This window comes from Ustilaginoidea virens, chromosome 6 (assembly GCF_000687475.1).
Source record: "Ustilaginoidea virens chromosome 6, complete sequence".
Classification (NCBI taxonomy): domain Eukaryota; kingdom Fungi; phylum Ascomycota; class Sordariomycetes; order Hypocreales; family Clavicipitaceae; genus Ustilaginoidea; species Ustilaginoidea virens.
In genome coordinates, this window is record NC_057321.1 from 683,597 (window position 1) to 704,758 (window position 21,162).

The 21,162-nt window shown below is 55.9% G+C and overlaps 6 protein-coding genes across 6 annotated transcripts; 4 read left to right on the top strand and 2 right to left on the bottom strand.

Annotated features, from left to right (window-relative positions):
• Nucleotides 1–662: 662 nt before the first annotated feature.
• On the top strand, nucleotides 663–3,097 carry UV8b_07159 (uncharacterized protein; the record flags this gene model as incomplete). The annotated part of the gene is made up of 4 exons (XM_043144656.1): nucleotides 663–1,105; nucleotides 1,261–1,682; nucleotides 1,771–2,897; nucleotides 3,008–3,097. The coding sequence occupies 4 exons, from the start codon at nucleotides 663–665 to the stop codon at nucleotides 3,095–3,097; spliced, it is 2,082 nt and encodes a 693-aa protein (XP_043000591.1).
• A 1,084-nt stretch (nucleotides 3,098–4,181) lies between these two features.
• UV8b_07160 (uncharacterized protein) lies at nucleotides 4,182–7,328 on the bottom strand (the record flags this gene model as incomplete). Its single annotated transcript, XM_043144657.1, has 2 exons — nucleotides 4,182–5,096; nucleotides 5,187–7,328. 2 exons carry the CDS (start codon nucleotides 7,326–7,328, stop codon nucleotides 4,182–4,184), a joined length of 3,057 nt encoding a protein of 1,018 aa, XP_043000592.1.
• A 1,880-nt stretch (nucleotides 7,329–9,208) lies between these two features.
• UV8b_07161 (uncharacterized protein) lies at nucleotides 9,209–11,781 on the top strand (the record flags this gene model as incomplete). Its single annotated transcript, XM_043144658.1, has 6 exons — nucleotides 9,209–9,282; nucleotides 9,348–9,480; nucleotides 9,560–9,844; nucleotides 9,966–10,722; nucleotides 10,835–11,129; nucleotides 11,202–11,781. The coding sequence occupies 6 exons, from the start codon at nucleotides 9,209–9,211 to the stop codon at nucleotides 11,779–11,781; spliced, it is 2,124 nt and encodes a 707-aa protein (XP_043000593.1).
• Nucleotides 11,782–12,987: 1,206 nt separating this feature from the next.
• UV8b_07162 (uncharacterized protein) lies at nucleotides 12,988–13,979 on the top strand (the record flags this gene model as incomplete). The annotated part of the gene is made up of 2 exons (XM_043144659.1): nucleotides 12,988–13,555; nucleotides 13,675–13,979. The coding sequence occupies 2 exons, from the start codon at nucleotides 12,988–12,990 to the stop codon at nucleotides 13,977–13,979; spliced, it is 873 nt and encodes a 290-aa protein (XP_043000594.1).
• Nucleotides 13,980–15,089: 1,110 nt separating this feature from the next.
• On the top strand, nucleotides 15,090–16,249 carry UV8b_07163 (uncharacterized protein; the record flags this gene model as incomplete). Its single annotated transcript, XM_043144660.1, has 4 exons — nucleotides 15,090–15,402; nucleotides 15,459–15,730; nucleotides 15,787–15,910; nucleotides 15,993–16,249. 4 exons carry the CDS (start codon nucleotides 15,090–15,092, stop codon nucleotides 16,247–16,249), a joined length of 966 nt encoding a protein of 321 aa, XP_043000595.1.
• A 1,905-nt stretch (nucleotides 16,250–18,154) lies between these two features.
• Nucleotides 18,155–19,007, bottom strand: UV8b_07164 (uncharacterized protein; the record flags this gene model as incomplete). The annotated part of the gene is made up of 2 exons (XM_043144661.1): nucleotides 18,155–18,507; nucleotides 18,977–19,007. 2 exons carry the CDS (start codon nucleotides 19,005–19,007, stop codon nucleotides 18,155–18,157), a joined length of 384 nt encoding a protein of 127 aa, XP_043000596.1.
• Between the last annotated feature and the right edge of the window lie 2,155 nt (nucleotides 19,008–21,162).

Genomic DNA, 21,162 nt, shown 5'->3' on the forward strand with positions numbered 1-21,162 from the left:
TGCCGTAGGTTAGCGTCTGGTTAGGTCCAGCTGGTCTGGTAGTTCCTAGTTCCTTGGCTGGCGCCTAGACATCAGCACCTGTCAGCCCTGAGTCCGCCAAGCCCCAAACTTTGCCCAATTGACCTCATGCCGACCACCCACCCGCCCACTGCGAGGCGATAACTGTTCTGGGCAAGTACTCCGTACAAATTGGTCGGTCCCTGCCTTGTACAGCGGATCGGGCGTGGCCCGGCGGAGGCGTCGGCGTCACTGCCTGCTGCGGGCCTGGGTACAGGCCGGTACATTGACAGGAACAGCCAGGTACAGCCAGGTACAGCCAGGTACGCAGGCACCAGCCCCGGCCATTCTGCTGGGTGAGCTAGAGCTAAACAACAAGCAACCTTGGGGAAAACCCCCAGCTTCTGCTCCGTCCTCGCCTCACGAGTCTCAAACTCTCCTTCAGCCATTATCCTCTCATCGCATCCCGACCTTTTGACGGGTTTCCCCCCCTCGTCATCCGTCATCTTTATCTGCACTCTCACACCTCCTCATCCCTTTGCTTGTCGCTCCGCTCCACGGCTCTCGGCCTCCCCTCCCCCTTCAGCTTTGCGACCGTCGAGAGTCAAGGCCCTCGAAAAGAACACGTCCGCCCGCCACTCGTGCCATTGTCGCATATCCTCATCATGGTGGACTACACCACGGGCATGATGCCCCTGCATCCGGTCCACAAGCCGCCCTACACAATCGAGGCTCCTGGCTACGAAAAGGTGCCCGGCGAGACAATTCCTCGTCGCCACCCCCGTGCCAAGAACGGCCTTCTCAGCCGCCCTGCCGACGATGTCCGCAACATTTTCGACATCGTGCGCCGCAGCGCCCGTGCCTACCCTAATCACCAAGCTCTAGCCTCCCGCAAGCTGGTCAAGCTTCACAAGGAGACCAAGAAGGTGAAGAAGAACGTCGGCGGGGAGGTGCAAGAGGTGGACAAGGAATGGCAGTTTTTCGAGCTTTCCAGCTACTCGTACATCACCTACAAGGAGTACGAGACTCTGGTCCTCGAGCTTGGCTCGGGTCTACGCAAGCTGGGTCTCACTCCAGAGAGCAAGCTTCACTTTTTCGCTACAACCAGGTAATGCCTGTCTTGTCACCCTCGAAAGCCTTGACTCTTGGCAAGGTCCCCTTTCCTCCCGCTCGAAGACATCCAAAAAATAAACCCCCCCCCAAAAAAAAAAAAAAAAAAAAAGAAAGACAACCAAAACACGGCTAACCGACACCCTCATCTAGCTTGCCATGGATTTCCATGTCTCACGCATGCGCCTCGCAGTCCATCCCCATTGTTACCGCCTACGATACCCTCGGCGAGAGCGGCGTCGAGCACTCCCTTATTCAAAGCGACGCGACCGCCATGTTTGTCGACCCTCAACTGCTGAAAACGGCTGCCAGCCCGATCAAGAAGTCGAGCGTCAAGACCGTCATCATCAACGCGGAATGCATCTTCGCTGCCGGCGGAGAAGTGGAGGACTTCAAAAAGAACAATCCTGACCTCAATGTCCTTACGTATGAAGAGCTTCGCAAGCTTGGCCAAGAAAACATGGTAGAACCCGTGCCTCCCAAGCCCGAAGACCTCTACTGCATCATGTATACCTCTGGGTCCACTGGTCCCCCCAAAGGCGCTTGCCTCACCCACGAAGCTGTTGTCGCCGCACGTAAGTCGTTCGCTGCTGGCTCTGCCGCGCACCCAAACAACCCTTGACTGAACCGACACGATGGACTAACGCAGCCGCATGTACGCAGTTACCGGTCTCCTCACCTGTGTGGATGAGTCCGTGAGCGACAAGGAATTCGTGCTGGCTTACTTGCCTCTTGCCCACATCTTCGAAATGGTGCTTGAAAATCTGGTGCTCTTCATTGGTGGCACTTTGGGCTACGGCAACCCGCGCACCTTGTCCGACGTTTCCGTCAAAAACTGCGCGGGTGACATGCGAGAGTTCAGGCCAACCGCCTTGGTTGGCGTGCCGCAGGTGTGGGAGACGGTCAAGAAGGGCGTCATGGCCAAGCTCGACAGCTCCAGCCCTCTGCTGAAGAACCTCTTTTGGGGAGCCTTTAGCTACAAGGCCTTCATGTCCAAGAACAAGCTCCCCCTTGCCGGCATCTTTGACGGCATCGTCTTCTCCAAGGTGCGCGAGCTAACGGGCGGTCGTCTGCGGTTCACCATGAACGGGGCCAGCGGCATCTCCGACAGCACCAAGCAGTTCCTGTCTCTCGTCCTGGCCCCCATGCTCGTCGGCTACGGCCTCACGGAAACTTGCGCCAACGGCGCCCTGGGCTGCCCGCTCGAGTTTTCCCCCGACGCCATCGGGCCCATCCCCGCCGCCATCGACGTCAAGCTCGTGTCCGTGCCCGAGCTCGGCTACAACACGGACAACGTCAAGGTGCCGCAGGGCGAGATCTGGATGAAGGGCTTGCCCATCCTCAAGGAGTACTACAAGAATCCCGAGGAGACGGCCAAGGCCGTCACCCCGGACGGGTGGTTCAAGTCGGGCGACATTGGCGAGTTCGACGCCAAGGGCCACTTGAAAGTCATCGACCGTGTCAAGAACCTGGTGAAGATGCAGGGTGGCGAATACATTGCCCTGGAAAAGGTGGAGTCTGTCTACCGCGGAGCCCAGACCGTCGCCAACATCATGGTGCACGCCGATCCCGAGCACTCGCGGCCGATTGCCGTCATCATGCCCAACGAGAAGGTGCTGGTGGAAAAGGCCAAGAACCTGGGCGTCGACGAGCACGACATGCACACCAGCGCCAAGGTCCGCGACCTCGTCCTCAAGGATCTGCAGAGCACGGGCAAGCGGTCCGGCCTGAGCTCCATGGAGATTGTCGCCGGGGTCGTCATCACAGAAGAGGAATGGACCCCCCCCAGCGTAAGCTTTTCCCCTCCGCACCGTCTCTCGTCTCATCTACCTGCATTCGGAAACACGGTTCGGATGAAGGAAGAAAAACCGGCCGCCCCTTGCTAACTCGTCGCGCCCAGGGTCTCGTCACCGCCACCCAGAAACTGAACCGAAGAGCCATCCGCGACAAGTACAAGACGGAGATTGAGCAGTGCCTCAAAAACGCGTAGACGGTCACGCGAAGGGGGGGAAAGGCGGCGCTGGACGAGACGACGGGCTGGTGCGAGGGGTTGAATGACAGACGTGTTGAGCTTGGGTGGCCCTGGGCGTAAAACGGTTCGGTTCCCTCGTCGCTGAGACGGCTCTACTTGTATTAAAGATGATTCTCCTAGCACCCTGTATGATGCCATCTGTTTCTTGTCCCTGGTACACGAGTATCCGCTGGATGATGCCATCCTTTATTTCTTGTCCCTGGTTCACTAGTACCCGCTGGATGATGCTATCCGTTTCTTGTCCCTGGTTTATTAGTACCCGCTAGATGATGCTATCTGTTTCTTATCCCTAGTATACTAATATCCGCTATATAATGCTATCTATTTCTTTCTTATCCCTGGTTCACAAGTATCCGCTGGATGATGCCATCTGTTTCTTGTCCCTGGTACACTAGCACCCGCTGGATGATGCCATCCGTTTCTTGATTGTCTCTCGTCACTCCTCCTGTGGGTTGCGTCATGCCCAGCCGGCAGGGGGCAAATGCGGATGCCGACATTTAAACGATATAAAGGGGAGAAGTACACGTCGCTGTGGAACGCTCCGCAGGACTAAAGGCTCGCCTATAGAGAAACAGGTACGCTTATGGAGAAACAAGTTCGCTTATGGAGAACAAATACGCTTATGGAGAACAAGTACGCTTATGGAGAAACAAGTTCGCTTATGGAGAACAAATACGCTTATGGAGAAACAAGTACGCTTATGGAGAACAAGTACGCTTATGGAGAACAAGTACGCTTATGGAGAAACAAGTTCGCTTATGGAGAAACAAGTACGCTTATGGAGAAACAACTCTTCGCTCATCAAGAAACAAGAGATTGCAAAACCACAGCAAGCCGGGCCAAGCCGGAAATACAAGCAAACCCGTAGCCAAGCAGAAAGCCGCAAGCGCAAGAACCACCATTGCCACAAGACACGTCGGCCGTGCCGCCCCGTCCCCCAGGGGCAACGGACACGCCCGCCGCACTTCATATGCTACCAAGCTCGGCTGGCAGAAAAAGAAAGAAAGAAAGAGTTTTTTTTTTAAAAAAAAAAAAACCACCTTTACGCGCTCTTTCTCCTGAAAAACACCAGGTACGGGACCTTGTCTTCGCCCGACCGGAAGACCTCGCCCTGGACATCGTCGCTCTGCCGGCTGCCGATGCGGACGCGCTTCACGACGCTGTCGTTGCAGAGGTACCAGGCGTCTTGGCCGTGGGCGCTCGGGTCGCGCACGTAGGCGTAGTAGTGCCCGGTGTTGATGGACCGGCCGGCGTGCACCACCACCGCGTAGCACTCGTACCTGAAGGGGCCGGAAAACGCCCTGTCGCGCGGGGCCGGGGCCGGGGCCGGGGCCGAGCCGTCCGGCGCGGAGGAGGCGGCCGCCGCGTCGTCGACAAAGTAGGGCGAGAAGTCAAAGTCGTTCAGGTCCCACGTCACCGCGGCGGTGTTCTTGCTGAAGCCCCGGCCCTGGTAGTGGAAGCGGCGGAAGCTGATGCAGAGGAGCGGCGGCATCCTGGCCAGGGACATCCTTTGCACGGCGCGCCCTTTTCGCTGGCAGTGGTTGCATTCAAAGTCGGCCAGCTGGTTGTCGGCCGTGGTTTTCTGGAGAGCCTCGGCCAGGGTGACGTCGTCCTTTCCGTGGACGGCGACGGAGAGCCATTCGAACGGCGAGAAGGTGTAGGTCAGCGTGTCGCATTGGTTGCATTGCACGGTGGATACCTCGAGGCCGCGCCAGTATCGGTCCACGATGGAGTCGTTTAGTTTGCTGTGGCTGCGCCAGTATTCCGCCGCGGCGCCAACCGTAGACTGTCCCTTGGTGTCTGGCTTGTCCGGCGTCCCCTTTTGGTTGCGACGCAGGTTCGTCTCCTCGTGGAGCTGGTCCATGAGGAAGGACATGAATTCCTGGGCGTCTTGCTGGTCTGGGCCGCCAAACTGGGTTTGAGGGTCCCCGGACTGGCACAGATGCCGAGAATAGTCCTGTTTGGGCAAGTTCATTTAGCGGGCGCCACGTCCACGAGGGGGGGGAAGTCGCATAACCACGACGCAATCCGAGCACGCAAGACTTACCATGAGCATTTGCGCCTTCATGGTCTCAAACTTGCCCGAGCTCATCCAGTGAAACAGGTTAGATATCATCTGGATCATGAGCTGCGGCTGGTCCATTTTCTCATTGTCCTTCCTCGGCACCAGGTTTTTATACTGCTTCTCCCACGCTCGGTCCGCGAGCTCTCTTCCGAAACCGGGCGAGGCAAGGAGTGACTGCAGCGTGCTGTTGGCATAGCACCAGTTGCGAGGGTTGTTGAGACCGGTGTAGTACAGGTGCTCCGTGGCTTTCTTGGGCTGCCCGGCAAGATCGTCGTCGTCGTGGTCGCTTTGGGACAGGCCGCTGTGGCTCGGACGCTGCACCGCGGCTTGAGGCCGAGCCGGCGGTGGCGGCAGTTGGGTCGGAGAACTGAACTTGCTCGCCAGCTCATGCCTAAAGCGGTGTTCTGCCGACATGCCGGATGCCATGGACTGTCGCTCAGCCGGTATGGGCGGGAACCTGAGGAACTCGTCTTCGGTGCGAGGGAAGGCAGGGCGTGCCGCGTCCTTGTCCAGCGTCTTCTGCCACGCCTTGACGTCTTCCTCGGACTGCAAGGGCGTGACGATGTATTTGGAGCCCTTCCGCCTGATGAGCCCGTGGCGCGCCTTTGCCGGGCTGCCCCTGGACTGAGCAGACGGGGTGGATTGCAGCGAGCGCGAGCCCATCAAGTCCACCCAAGCGTCCAAGCCTCCGCGCAGGAGCTTGGGCGAGTTTTTCAAGTCACGACCATAGTCAAGCAAGACTAAAGCACGGTGCAATGACACGACTACTTCTTCGTCCGAGTTCCTGTGGGTTTGCGGTATGTGCTCCGAGCTTTGATCGTAAAACACGACTAGATCATAAGCATCTCTTTTTTCGAACAGGGCATGCTCGGAGTTGGGAGACAAGACCAGGCTATCCGATATATCCGAGGCTGAGATGTTATCCCTCATCAATATGCTGGGCTCGATGCAAATACTCGACGAAGCCATGATGTGGCCATCATCGTACTCGTCTCGCGCTCGGATGTCGATGAGAAGAATAGATGCTTTGGACTTCATTACGGCATGCAGCTGTTCCGGCGTTATCGTGTCACCGTCGGGGATATCGAAGCTTCTTTCGGGCGAGACGCCTGGCGCCGCAGCAGCAGCAGCAGCAGCAGTTGGGGGAACGAGTGGAAAGTATTCGTTGCTTTGCCGCGACTGGGTCAGGTTCGGGGTGCTGGCCGACGATGTGGGCATTCCCGTGCGGCTGAAGAGGCCCCTTGACGTGCTTGTAGGTAAACGTGCCGCTTCTCCAGACACACTTCCGCGGACGGGGCTGTAGATGGCGTCGGGCAATTTAGGCAGAGCGGCGGCCGCGTTGCCGGCAGCGACGTTGATTTTTCGAGGAGGAGCTGGCGGCATTTCTCTCGGGCCTGCTGGTTTTTGAGGGATGATGGAATATGTCTTGATGCGAGGGTCTTGGCCGGGGGAGGGTTGCGGTCCGCGCAGGTTGGCGAACCGCGCAGCCAAATCCAGCGTGACGTTGCTGGATGGGTTGGCCTGATGGTGCCCCGGCGGGATGGCGTTGCCATGGAGGGAGGCAGGCTTAGGATGTATGGCGGGCTTCGACCTGACCGCCGAACCGTTCGACTGCTGCCGAGGCTGACTGCTGGTGGTGATGGGAGACGAGCTGGGCGACGATGGGTTCGGTGCTGACGGAGTGGCAGCGCGTCGGACTGTGGGTTGAACACCACTCGTCTTGTTGTCGGCAATGATGTCCCGTTTGATTCTCTCGTATATACCGCTCTGCTGGTCTATCTTCTTCAAGAGCGAGTTGTGCAGGCGAGCAGTGTCCCCGTGGCTCGATTTCATGGCGGGATAGTCCTGATGTTTGGAGATGGTATGCACGGCAATGACGCAGGCCCTGATGTAGTCTTTGAGAGCCAGAGCAGGCCTGTTGAAGTCGCGGCTCATCTCGGACTGCCGGAGAGAGCTTTCCGCTTGGTCCAGAAGCCGCCGAATGGACTGATTGGGGTCTATGTCTTTGGGGATCGCAACGAGATCGTCTATGTGTGGCAAAGGAGCCGCGTCGGGTCGCGAGGCTCCTCCATTTCTGCCGGTATAGCCTCCAGGAGGCAGGCTATACCTGGCGTTGGCGGCCATCAAATACGCTTGGCGATACTCAGAACCTCATCAGCACGGGGGGCGGCCTGGGAGTCGAGGCTCATGTCTGGGGCGTGGGCTAGGTTGCAGACATGGGGGGAAGGGCTTGTGTGGCTGGAATGGCCCGACAGCACCGCGGGGTGATTTGTTCAAGCAAACAGAGAGCAGCCTCGACTCTTCATGGGGACGAGTATGTGGCTCGTGGGAGGAGTCGGGTCGAGTCGAGGGTTTGTTTCAACGTCGGGGCACGAGGCGGGCGAGGCGGGCGAGGCGGGCAGAGAGGAAGTTGTGACGCCGGAGCTGTTGCTCGACGAGGCTTGAGAGGGCGGCAGCACAGGCTCTGGCGGAGGTGGAAACGGAGTTTTGTGCAAGGAGACGCGTTGGCATTTGAGCCGTCTGGTCGTTTTTTTGGCGGTTGTGCAGAGGAAGTAGGCAGGTGTCTCGCAAGCCGGTCGATGTGATTGGCGACGAGAATAGTTGACTGGTTGCTGAGGAGAGTCGGGCGGTCTGACAGGCTGTCGACGGCGCAGTCCATGGCACTGTGGTCTCTGGGGTGGGCGATTTCGGTGACGAGGGTCGTGCCAGGCCGCTGAAGTCAGAACCTACAGGCTACCAGACAAGGGACCATCAGTGGGCATCCTGGGGCTGGTAGTGCTGTACCCCTCGCAAACGGCAGCACGACCCAGGCACTACGTAACGTTTCGGTCTTTCAGTGCCCTCGCCTCACCTATGGCAAGTGGATATTTCAGTGCTTGGCAAATCGCCATCGCGACAACCCAAGTCGACACGGTACAAAGAAGACTGCTCAGATGGGAATGCTTTGTTCCTGTCTTATGTTTGCAGGTGGAATGTACGTTCTGCTGGCCATTTCGTGGGCGGTTACAGGTGTCTGCTTTTACCAGCAGTGTACGAATAGAAGAAACATTGCGAAGGGATGATTGGCCGCGGCTGAACTCGAACTCTCTGGAACACGACGCTGATCTGAACATTAGATCAATGACTGAAGAGGAAAATAAAAAAGTTGTAAAAAAAAAAAAAGAGACAAACATACAACACCAGTTGGTCGCTGGTCGTCACCGACCCAACTACTAATCCGGCGCTCGCTTGTTTATTTAACGGAGATCGGACGGGATCCAAATTTCTCAAGCGGCTATGGTCGTATGTGACAGGCGGGTGAAATAATACGGTAGATATATGTTGGAGCCCTTTGTTGAAGAGAGGAAAAAGAAGCAACATTGAAACCAAAGAGCTCACAACACAACACACACCAGGATATATATATTCTCTGGTCGTCATCGACAACAACCACTACTAAATAATCCGGCGCTCTAAAGATTGCAGCTGCTGGCTTGACAGCGTCTTGCCGACTTGGCCGGTACTTTTTCGGCTTTGTTGGGAATGCGTACCATGAGGTACCTGGGACGTATCTCCCTTTCCAGTCTAGCTTGAGGTCTGGTCACCTCAAGAGTCAGCAGCTCAGCAGCTCAGCTCCACCCCGCTGACACTGACGCAACCACCAGACCGTTTGCCAACGTAACCCGACGCCGAGGCGGCTCCTTGCCTCGTCAACCTCTCCCCAGCCTCCAACTGCTCTCTTCACCCTGCCGTGCCGTGCCGCGCCGTGCCGCGCCGTGCCGTAGCTTCTCCGGCAAGCCTTCCATTTTCTGACAAACATCGACACCCGCGGAAGAACAAGTCTTGGTCTTGGCCTTGGCAAGAAGCATCAATAGTCAGCCAGTCGCGTCTTCGTCGCGGTTTACGGCCTGCCCCATCACCCTGATCTGATATCCGGTCCCGCTTCGTGTCGAGTCTTCCTTGCTGCCGTCGCATGCTTTACAACCAGTCGCATTCTCCGTCTTGAACCAGCTTCTTGAGTCGCCATGATGAGCTGGTGGTCATCCTCGGCCAACACGGCCTTGGATGAGCAGATAGACAAGGCGACAGGCAGTAGCCTGTAAGCATGCCCTTCCTTCCACAATCGAACCCCATGCTCAATACTAACGCGAACCCTCCTCGTAGGGAGGACATCGCCTTGAACCTGGAGATTTCCGACGTCATCAGATCAAAGACTGTGGCTCCGAAAGAAGCCATGCGATCCCTCAAGAAGCGAATCGGAAACAAGAACCCAAACACACAGCTCAGCGCCCTGAATGTACGATGGCAATGCACCCGTCTGCCTGCAAGCCCCGTGCCGTTTCACACACGCTAACGTTTTTCGCAACCCTTCCCAGCTCACGGATACCTGTGTCAAGAATGGCGGATCGCACTTCCTCGCCGAGATAGCCTCGCGCGAGTTTATGGACAACCTGGTTTCGCTCTTGCAAGCTGTGGGGGCCGTGGCCATCAACGCCGACGTACGAGCCAAAATCCTCGAGCTTGTCCAATCCTGGGCCGCTGCGACCGACGGGAGACACGAATTAGCATACATGGGCGAGGTGTACAGAAGATTACAACGAGAAGGATATCAGTTCCCACCACGAGTAACCGTGACGAGCAGCATGATTGACAGCAGCGCGGTATGTTTTGTTTCATTTCATTTCGTTCATTTCCTTTCCTCTACCTTTTGGCAGGGCAGGAGGCAGAAAACAACTCCATCATCACTTTGGAGGTGCGCGTCGGCTGATTGTTCATGGCTAGCCGCCTGAATGGGCCGACTCTGACGTCTGTATGCGGTGTCGAACGGCATTCACCTTTACAAACCGAAAACACCATTGCCGAAACTGCGGCAACTGCTTCGATCAACAGTGCTCCAGCAAGACGATCCCACTACCCCATCTCGGGATCCACGCGCCTGTCCGAGTCGACGATGGCTGTTTCGCCAAGTTGACCGGCAAGGGATACAAGGAACTGGGTCCTCCCGACAGGTCGCCCACGTACCCACACAAGAATCGCAGCACATCTGCCATGCAGCCGCGAAATGCTCGAGTCGACGACGGTTTCGACGAAGATCTCAAGAAGGCACTGGCGATGAGCCTCGAGGACGTCGGAAACGCCGCCAGGGGCTATGCAGAGCCGGCACCCCACGGTGCCAGCAACCGGCAAAGCACGGCAAAGCAAGACGAGGAAGAGGATTCCGACTTGAAAGCGGCGATTGCGGCATCCCTGGCCGACGTGGAGGAGCAAAAGAAGAGGCACGCTGCCGCTCTCAAGGCGCAAACGTTGGACGCTGGGGCCGGCCCGCAACCCGGGCCGCTGCTGCTGCCAAGGAACGACTACGAACTGACGCCTGTAGAGGCGGAAAATATCAACCTCTTTGCCACCCTAGTCGACCGCCTTCAAACACAACCCCCTGGGACAATTCTGCGAGAACCGCAGATCCAGGAGCTTTACGACAGCATCGGCACCCTGCGGCCAAAGTTGGCGCGAACCTATGGCGAAACCATGAGCAAGCACGGCAAGTATTGCCCTTAGAAGACGAATAAAGAAAAGAAGAAGAAGAAGAAGAAGAAGAAGAAGAAGAAGAAGAAATTGGCTTGCCGTGCTGTATGTGCTGACTTGCGTAATAGATACCTTGCTGGATCTCCATGCCAAGCTTTCTACAGTGGTTCGATATTACGATCGCATGCTCGAGGAGCGGCTGTCGAAAGCCTACGGCCAGCAAAACCTGGGCGGTTACAGCTTGCCGCCGCCCCGGCAGCCTGCAGGGCCGTACGCATCCATGCCTTTGCAAGCACCCACGAATCTCAGCGCGGCCGAGAGCTTCTACACGGGACAAGCGATTCCTCCGTTTCAACCGAGTCCTGCAGCCCACGCTTATCAGCAGCTGCCGACGGCACCGGCGGCACAGCCTCAATTCGCTTTGTACGACCAAGCTGCCGACATGTATCCTGGTCCGGGCGCACCGCAGCAGAGGGCTAACAGCCGGCAATCTAGGGCACCTTCTGCGCCGTCTGCATCGCAGGATCCGTATCAGCTACGACAGCCAACCTCTGCCCATGAACTGTCGCAGAGGAGGCAGACGCCATCACAACGAGCCGCCAATTCTCCCTCGACGGAAGACCGGGCATCGTATTACTTTGGCTCTCAGCAGCAGCAGCAGCAGCAGCAGCAGCCGGTAGAGTCTCCTCCACCGGGAGCCCCAACCCCAGTCGACGCGGCAGAGCCCAATCAACTAGCGTACCCGACTCTTCAGCACTCTCTGCAATACCAACGGCCCGCCTCGGTTGCCGGACCCAGCCAAGCGACGCCAGCGCAGTCCCCACGACGGCCCTCGCAACCACAAGGCCAGCCTCAAGCCATCCCCGGCCCCCAAAGACAGCAGCCGCCGCCGCAGCAACAGCCGTACTGGCAGCCCCATTGGCAGCCAGCACGAGGGCACGCAGCTCAGCAGCAGCCGCCAGCGACTGCTCAGTCGTGGGCATACACGAGCTACGCCGCAGAGTCGTTCCCTTCGGTCCCGCAACACGAGCCGGCCAAGAAGCCAGCGCAGGAAGAGGCGCTGATCGAACTGTGACAAGACGTCTCGTCGTCTTTGCCTGTCGGGAGGTTTTCTTGTCGCCGCCACGCCAGGGACAGGGGAACCACAAAAACAGGACGGGGTGTATGAATTTTACTGTACCATTCCAGGCGTAAACCACGGTTTGCGAGCTGCTCCGGCAGAAGGAGGAAGGAAGGCGATGGTGTGCAGAATGGGAAATAAGTTGTTGAGAGCACGGCCACTGGCCGCTGGCCGCTGTGGAGGGGATGTGGCAAGATGGCGATAAGCTGGGTGTCGCGGCGGGGATGGGATGGGCAGAGTATTGATGGTAATTATTAGGTCTCGACAAGCAAGCTGGGGCTGGGGCTGTATTTGACAAGCCATGACAATGAGAAATATATGGCTGGTTCTGTCTTGACTTTTGACTAGCGATCCTCTCTGTCGTTTTCTCTGTTATTTTGGCATTTTGAGGCCTTTTCTATTTGGCATTTTGAGGCCTTTTCTATTTATTCTTTCTTTTCGTCTTTCCATCTTTCCGTCTTTCTGACTTTCTGACTTTCTGTCTTTCTGTCTTTCTGTCTTTCTGTCCTTCTGTCCTTCTGTCCTTCTGTCTTTCTGACTTTCTGCATTTCTGTCTTTCCTTCCTTCATTCCTTTTCTTTTTTTCTTCCTTTTCTATTTCATCTCCATTTTCGTTTTCGGCTTTCCTTCGGCTTTCCTTCGGCAACCGGCCTCTGTTGGCGCCGTTGCCGCCCGTCACACGTCCGTCACGTGCATCGGTGGCGCGGGCCGCGCGCCAGCTGCCCGCCAGCCGCCAATGACGAGCATTCTTCGCCGACAGGGCTGCCCATCCCTGCGGGAGGGGACCAACCGGACCAACCGGACCTGCGTCGCATCGGCGGCCGACAAAAACATGTGGCAGACATTTGGCCGTGGTGGCCTGCCAGCTGGTGCTCCGTAGTTGGCTGGGAAACCGGCTGCCAGTGCTTCGGAGTCAACTCTCTGCATTGCATTGCAGTCTGGTCGACCAACTCTCGACTGCGGCAACTTGGAGCAAACGAAAAACCCGTCGATTCCCCACGTGCATCCATCCCCCCGTTCAAAAAGGGCGCCGGTCCGCCCTCCCCTCTCTTCTGGCCGCCAAACGCCTCCTCTCCCCCGTCGTCGCCGCAGAACCAACCGGGCAGACGACAGACGAGAACAGAACGACAACGACAACGAGAACGAGAACTGACCACCAGCCATGCCGCCCACGATCCATCTGGTCCGCCACGCCCAGGGCCTCCACAACCTCTCCGCCGAGAACGAGGCCCTGCGCGACCCCGACCTGACCCCCCTGGGCGAGCAGCAGTGCGCCGAGCTGCGCGCCGCGTTCGCGCACCACCCCCGGCTCGCCCGGCTGGTCGCCTCGCCGCTGCGCCGCACCATCCGCACCTGCGCGCTGGCCTTTGGCGGCCCCGACCGCCTGCGGCCCATCGTCCTGCTCGACACGCTGCAGGAGGTGTCGGACGCCCCGTGCGACGTCGGCTCCAGCCTGGCCGCCCTGCGCGCCGAGTTTGGCGACGCCGTCGACGCGCGCCGCGTGCGGGCCGGCTGGACCGACAAGCGCCCGGGGAGCGTCTTCGAGCCCACCGTCCGGGCGCTGACGGCGCGCGCCAAGATGGCCCGCCGGGCGCTGCGGGACATTGCCGGCGCCGAGGGGGGGGGCGACGACGACCACGACGACGACGACGCCCACGTCGCCGTCGTGACGCACGGCGGCTTCCTGCACTTTCTGACGGACGATTGGGACGGCGTGCCGGATGGGCGAGGTGAGTGCTGAAGAAGGGGGTGTTTGTTTCTTGGCGAGGCTCGTTCTTTTCATCGCTCGTTTTTTTTTTGTCCCTGGCGGTGCCCGAATGTGGCGGCTGATGATGGTGGGCGGCCGCAGCAACGGGCTGGACGAACTGCATGTTCCGATCGTACCAGTTCGCCCAGGCGCCCGACGACCCGGACGACGTGCGCCTGGTCGAGACGGCGGAGAGCTGGGCGCGGCGGCAGCCGGCGTCGAAGCAGCCTCTCACGGCGGCCGAGCAGAGGGAGCTCAGGGCCATTGTGCAGCAGAGGATTGGGCCGTATCTAAAGATTAAACCTGGGGGGGACGACGGGGACGAGATGAGCAGACGCAGAGCTGATGGCTATGACGTAGAGGATAAACATGAAGCCGGTGGGGACGACATGGACCAGGTGCGCTAGATATAGACGGGGCTTGTTGCCGTTATCTAGAAGATGGGCGATTTCCCAAGATGAAGCTGATGGGGGGACGACTCGGACGAGACGAGTAGACGCAGAGCTGAAGGCCATGATGTAGAAGATAAACATGAAGCCGGTGGGGACGACACGGACCAGATGCGCTAGATATAGACGGGGCCTGTGGCCGTTACCTAGAAGACGAAGATGATGCCAGTGGGGACAACTTGGACTAGATGCACTAGATATAGGTAGAGCATAAGGCTATTACCTAGAAAATGGGCGATTTCTCAGATGAAGCTAACATGGGGACGACTTGGGCAAGATCCATTCCAGACGCAGAGCGAAATGCCGTACGAATCAGGCCATTGTTGAAGATGTAGCTAACAGGGGGTAACTCGGACGAGACATGGGCGAATCTCTCGAAGAATGGGGCCGTTTTCAAGCTGAATGAGGGAACGACTCGGACCTAGACAGGTTGGTATAGACGAAGCTCAGCCGTTATAGCTCAAGGCATTATCTGGACGAATTGCCGTCTCTAAAGATGAAGCCGGGGCAGCACTTGGGCTAGACGCACTGACTTGACGCAGCCCAGCGCACGTCTGCAAGAATCCCGCTTCCAAGATACACCTCCGGGGACGACTGACCACACTGACGTAACCGTCGGCCATCCTGCCCTGCCTTCTTCCTCGTCTCGTTCCTTTATCCTCTTCTGTGACGGCCAGCTCTCAGCAGCGACTAGCCTGCTTATTCCACGTCCCATTCCTCGACCCTTTCTATAACCGCCATTCGATCAGCTTGACCATTCCTCATCTCATTCCTCTTCCCTCTTCTGTGGCGGCTATTATTTGTTTCGTATCGATATCAGCCTGCCTGTTCCTCGTCGTATTCCTCCATCTTCTTCCATAGCGGCTAGCGTACATTTTGGCAGTGATTAGCTTTCTTGTTCTTATCTTGATTCTTCCCTCCTCTTTCGTGGCAGCTATTACACGCGCAGCAGCGATTGACCTGCTTTTCCTTGCCACATTTCTCCATCTCTTCCGTGGCGGCCAGTGTGACTTTAGCACCGATTAACCTGCATATTCCTCGTCTGATCCCAGTGCACCCTCTTCCGCGATGGACCCTTTTGCGTTTAGTAGCCACCAGCCTGCTTTTCCTCGTCTCATTCCATCCTCTTCTATAGCAGCCGTTATCGATCAGCCTGATTATTCCTCGTCTCAATCTTCATCCTCTTCTACAGCAGCCGTTATTGATCTAGCAGCCGTTATCAATCAGCCTGCTTTTCCTCGTCTCATTCCATCCTCTTCTATAGCAGCCGTTATCGATCAGCCTGATTATTCCTCGTCTCAATCTTCATCCTCTTCTATAGCAGCCGTTATTGATCTAGCAGCCGTCATCGATCAGCCTGCTTTTCCTCGTCTCATTCTCCGTCCTCTTCTACCACAGCCACTGTGCGCTCAGCAGCCGTCAGAAATTCTAGCTCAGGCACGGGACTAAACGGAAAGCACGCAACGTGCCATGGTCCCGGCCGCAAAGGCGGCTTCTATGCCCTGCCGCGGGTTCTGCTCGGACATGCGCGGGAAAGAGCAAGAGGCAATGCAAGCACACGTGGTCTTTCATTCGTCATGAAGCTTCAAGCTCCGAGGTTTTTAAATCACGGTTATTTCATGCGTCATCACCAAGCTCTGTGGTCTTTAGTCACGCTCATTTACTTGCTGCCAAGCTCTGGGTTTCTTAAGTCGTGGTCCTTATCATCCGTTATCAAGCTTTGAGGTTCTAAATCACGGTCATTTCATTCGTTTCCAAGTTCTAGGGTTGGACCTGGTCCTCTCATTCGTTATCAAGCTTTGAGGTTTCTGAATCACGGTCATTTCATCCGTTATCACCAGGCTCTGTGATCTTCAGTCACGCTCATTCATTCGTTACCAAGCTCTGTGGTCTTTAGTCACGCTCATTTACTCGCTACCAAGCTCTAGGTTTCTTAAGTCGTGGTCCTCTCATTCGTTATCAAGCTTTGAGGTTTCCAAATCACGGTCATTTCATCCGTTATCACCAAGCTCTATGGTCTTCAGTCACGCTCATTTACTCGCTACCAAACTCTAGGGTTCTTAAGTTGTCGTCCTTCTCATCCGTTATTGAGCTTTGAGGTTCTGAATCACGGTCATTTCATTCGTTTCCAAGTTTTCGGGTTCTTAAGTCGTAGTCCTCTCATTCGTTATCAAGCTTTAAGGTTTCTGAATTACAGTCATTTCATCCGTTATCACCAAGCTCTGTGATCTTTAGTCACGCTTATTTACTCGCTACCAAGCTCTAGGGTTCTTAAGTCGTTGTCCTTCTCATCTGTTATTAAGCTTTCAAGTTCTGAATCACAATCATTTCATTCGTTTCCAAGTTTTAGGGTTCTTAAGTCGTAGTCCTCTCATTCGTTATCAAGCTTTAAGGTTTCTGAATCACGGACATTTTATCCGTTTTACCAGGCTCTGTGATCTTTAGTCACGCTCATTCATTCGTTGCCAAGCTCTAGGGCTCTTAAACCGTGGTCCTTTATTCGTTATCAAGCTTTGAGGCTTTTAGATCCTGGACATTTCAGTTTACTCGTCACCGAGCTTTCGGTATTGAATCACGGTCATTTCATCATCGTCATCATCATCATTGTCAAGCTTCGCCGGCCCAGCCCTTCCGGCCGACACAGACGGGCCGCTGTACACGCCCACCCGCAACTACGAGATACAAAAAAAGATGGAAAGAAGAGCAAGAATCTTCCCCTATCCGCCAGCTACGAAACGAAGAGAAAGATGTAAACAAAAAGCAACAGACCCATCCGCACTACAAGGAAACAAGAAAAGATACAAAGCCCATGCAAGAATGTCCTCCATCACCAGCTACAAGGGAACAAGGGAAAGACGTAAAGAACAAGAATCTTCCCCATCTGCACTACGAGGAAACAAGAAAAGATACAAAGCCCATGCAAGAATGTCCTCCATCACCAGCTACAAGGGAACAAGGAACAAGGAAAGACGCAAAGAACAAGAATCTTCCCAGTCCGCACTAGGAACCAAGCCAAAGACGCAAAGAAAATAGCCACCGCCCGCGCAACGCTTCGCACGCGGGCGCCAGCACCACGCCCTACCTTGCAGCCAAGAATCCCCTCGCGCAACACACATCGCGCATCCGCCGCGCCTGGCACAACAAAGCGCAGGCTTCGGCATCACGAAGGCCAGCGGCGGCGGCGGCGGCGGCGGCGGAAGCGATGGCAGACTCCGTGCCAAAGGATGCACGGTATGTACCATTAAACGTGCCATGTGCCAGTGCCGCGGACCTCGACATTCAGCGAGGCAAAGCCCCCAGAAAACAGACTTGCGCTGGCAAGATATCTAGTATTTCGAATACCCCCCCCCCCCCCCCAATAAATTAAAGAGAAGTGGAACCCGGCGGTTGGGCGTGTTCCCTGCTCAAGGGTGTGTGCCATGTCACGGTCAGTCAGAGCGGTCATGGTCTGCTCGGTTCTGTTACCATCCCACCCTTTACGAAACACGTACCCAGCGTGAAATTTTAAAGGACGCAGCATCACCGACTCGGCAGAATACGCGAAGCAGACCAGAGAAACAAACGAGTGGCGAGAGATGAGAGCGACAAATCCAGCGGCACCACCCGATGACAGCATGCAGAGCGGCCAGAGGCTGGTCGCCGAAAAAGGGGCCAAGGAAAAAGACAAAGACCCATGGTGCTGCGAGCAAAGACGCGGCCACTTCTAACATTTTGTTCGTTACATGTCGTTCGTCATAAAGTCGTTGCAGGAACGAGGCAAGAGAGGCGGGGGGGAAAGAGTAAGCAAAATCAAGGGGAAACAGTCGCAACCTCGATGCTTTTGTCTTGAACAAATCTCCGCCTGGACAAACATTCCTTGTCCCGCCTCTCCTACTCTGTTCCGGCATTATATAAAAAACCAAAAAAAAACCAAAAAAAAAAAAAAAAAAAAAAAAGAAGAAGCCACCGGCGAATGGCTCAGGATATTCCCCCCCCCCCCCCCCCCCCCCCCCCCCGTGGTTTGCCGCGAAGCTTACGGACCGCAATATATCGGAACGTGTTCTTGTCGTCTCTTACAACTTGGATGGTGGATTGGATTGCACTGCACTGCACTGCACTGCACGTAAATGTCCCTGTAGCCGTCGTTGGCTTTTTTACTCAAACGACGCAGTGGACGAGCTGCTGGAGTGGGTGCCGGATCTGCGGCCGTTGCGTTCGCCGCCGTCCCTGGACGCGGTCTGACGGCTCTTACGGCGACGGCCAGAATCGGAAGACGCAGGCAAGCCTTGCACTATTCCGTTGCGGGCAAGCATGCCTCCATTGACGGAGAAATTCCTGCAAACCATAAAGGCGCGCATGGCGGCGTTCTCTTGGGCCAGGACGTCGGATTCGTATGAAAGATCGGTCTGGTACTCGCGACCATTGACCAGGACCAGGCAGGTGAAGCCGTTGTGGTCTCGATAGCACTCGTAAGCCGGGTCGGTCCACCCTCGACGACGGCACAGGCCTGAGATACGAGCATACAGATTAGTAACCGGAGGAGCAGCGACAGAGAAGACGACGAGAAACCACGACGGAGGGGGGGTGGGCTAGACGGGGCATAAGCAGTGATGCATATTCTGTTTGCTCTTCAAAGCATAACCTGCGGCATTGGGACGCCCAATACACGAGCAGCATCGACGACAGCTGACGGCCGATAATACTTTGCTGGGACAGTTGCATCAAGGCTCTGTTTTTTTTTTTATAGACGCCATAGACAGAGCTTGCACTGCAAGCGCCAATCCTCTCCTTGTCGCGCACAACCAGGTGTGATTTGCAGTCCAGCCAGACAAAGCAACAGCCAGGCATGTTGTACGGTAAAAGCGCGCAAGTCTCGTTGCCGCCGGAGAGGTGGGTTGGTTTCAATAGCGTCATGTACACCGCTTGACGCTGACAAGGTACGAAAGCACTCCGCATCCAGGGCTCAAGGAACTTACTCTCCAAATACTGCATGTAGAAACCGCCCATATTCTCGCAGAACGCCAACAAACTCGTATAGATTCGGGCCAATTGGATAGGAGGGAACCGAAGGAGGGAGATGCCTGCGAAGATTCCGGGGCGGGACGGGTCTCTGTAGGATGTTCCGCAGGCTACGTGGCGGGTAAGCGAGCTCGGGGGGAAGAGGAACGGCAGGTGATTGACAGAGTGTAGGATAGAAACCCGAGAACCGCTGACGGAGCAATTTCGCCAATGGCAGATTGGAGAGAAGAGAATGAGGGCTTCCCAGGTTTCAAGGTTCAATGGTATAAAGGGGATGAATGAGGTGGGAAAGACAAGGAAAAGTATACAAATATATATACATATATATATAAAGAGTCCTTGCGGAATGGGTTGCGTCTTGGCCCGTCCGCTTTCTACGGGCTACTATTTCTCTTGAGTAAGAGTTTTTTGCTCTCCTTCGCAAGTTGACATGATGGCGGCACGATTGGGACGGGACGGGGGGTGTAAAATGTAGGAATTAGCGGAGAGGGGACTCTGCCGTTGTCGAGGGTTCAAAAGCATGCAACTCATGGCCGCAGCACAGGCCAAACGAGCCACCGACGGCTAGACATGTGTATGCTTTGCGAGAACACACATTGACAAACAAAAAAAAAAAAAAAAAAAAAAAAAAAAAAAAAAAAAAAAAAAAAAAAAAGGCAAGGGAAGCTTGCTGTTTAGCGCTTAGCCGGGGGGAAGGGGGGGGGGGGGGGGGTCGGTGTCGAGACACGTACGGAGACGCGCGAATGGAGGCAACGCGAGCAACGTGGTTGCAACTTGCGGCTCTCTCGAGATGGGGAAAGGAAGTGTGACCCATAAGTGATGTGTTGGCGTGCTTGGTTGCCAGTTGATGATAAACTGCCGGGCACTAGGCCGCTCCACCAGGCGGCGCTTGGGTGGGCGCGATATGATGTGAATAACACAGCTACATGTGGTATTCCCTGCGCTGCCGGCCTTTGTGCCAACATGTCGTATTCGGGACGATCGCCATGTGCCGCTGTGCCAAAACAAGGTCGATGGGGAAAGCTTTTGTGCCGTGGCTTTTGTGCCGTGGCTTCTCTGCCGTGGCTTTCGTTTCCTTTCTGCCAAAGCAGCCAAAGCAGCCAAAGCAGCCAACCCGGCAACCAGCAAAGGCTTTGGAGAGACCACAGCGAGTCTCCATGGTTCAGTATTTTGTATTGTGCTCCTTGGATCGACGACTCGACTCGGCATGGCCATTGTCTGCTGGCGATGGCGGTGACTCTGTGTGTTGTTACGCCTCAGTCGTTTTTCCTCGGTGGCCTCTAGCTACGCGTCTCTTACCCATGACGCACCAGAGGGAGCACCCAACAACTCAGCTCCTGTGTGTTGGTCGTCCGATTAGGAACATGCCGCGCCTTTTTTCTTGTCATCAGCATCCCTCGTAACCAACCTACAGGAAGAACATGGCCAGTAGTAAGCGCATGGGAACTGGCTTGTTTGCGACTGGAACGTATGTAACACCCCGGAGGAGGCAAAGGCAAAAAAACAAAAAAAAAAAAAAAAAAAATCAGGAACCACCACAAGAGCAAGCTTCCATGCAAGTTATGCAAGTGGCCCGTTGGTGTGGGGAGTGTCGTGGCAACAGGACATGCAGGGAACTTTGATGGAGAAGAGAGGCTTTGGCCCATGAAGCAGCACACAGCTTCAGCCTGGAGCTGGCCTCGTCCGTAGGTTTGCTACCGCAATAGATGGCTACGAAATCTCACGAAATCTCGTTCCCCTTGGCGGTTCAACATTGATGAGAAGCCAAATAGACATGGAAGATACTGCCGTGAATTTGCCGTGTGCTCCCGAGTCCGTGGGAGTGGGAAACTTTGCTATAGATTTGCGCCGCTAGCCAGTGCCTCGCGCAGGCCAACTGACTTGACAAGGGCTATCCCCTGAAACATTGGCTCGTGATCCAAAAGGTTGAGCGTTCGTCCGGCTGCCGAGGACGAGCGTAGAGGACCAATTGAGCATGGACGACGTATGTATAATTAGACCTGGCTGCCGGTGGGATGCTTCACCGTTCCTTCCCTCGGCCTGTTCCCTTTGATGTACAAGAATGTAGACTCTTTATTGCTTTAGTTGCCTCACGGACGTCTGCTACTGTATCTACTATAGACACCTCCTGTCGTTTGCCCCG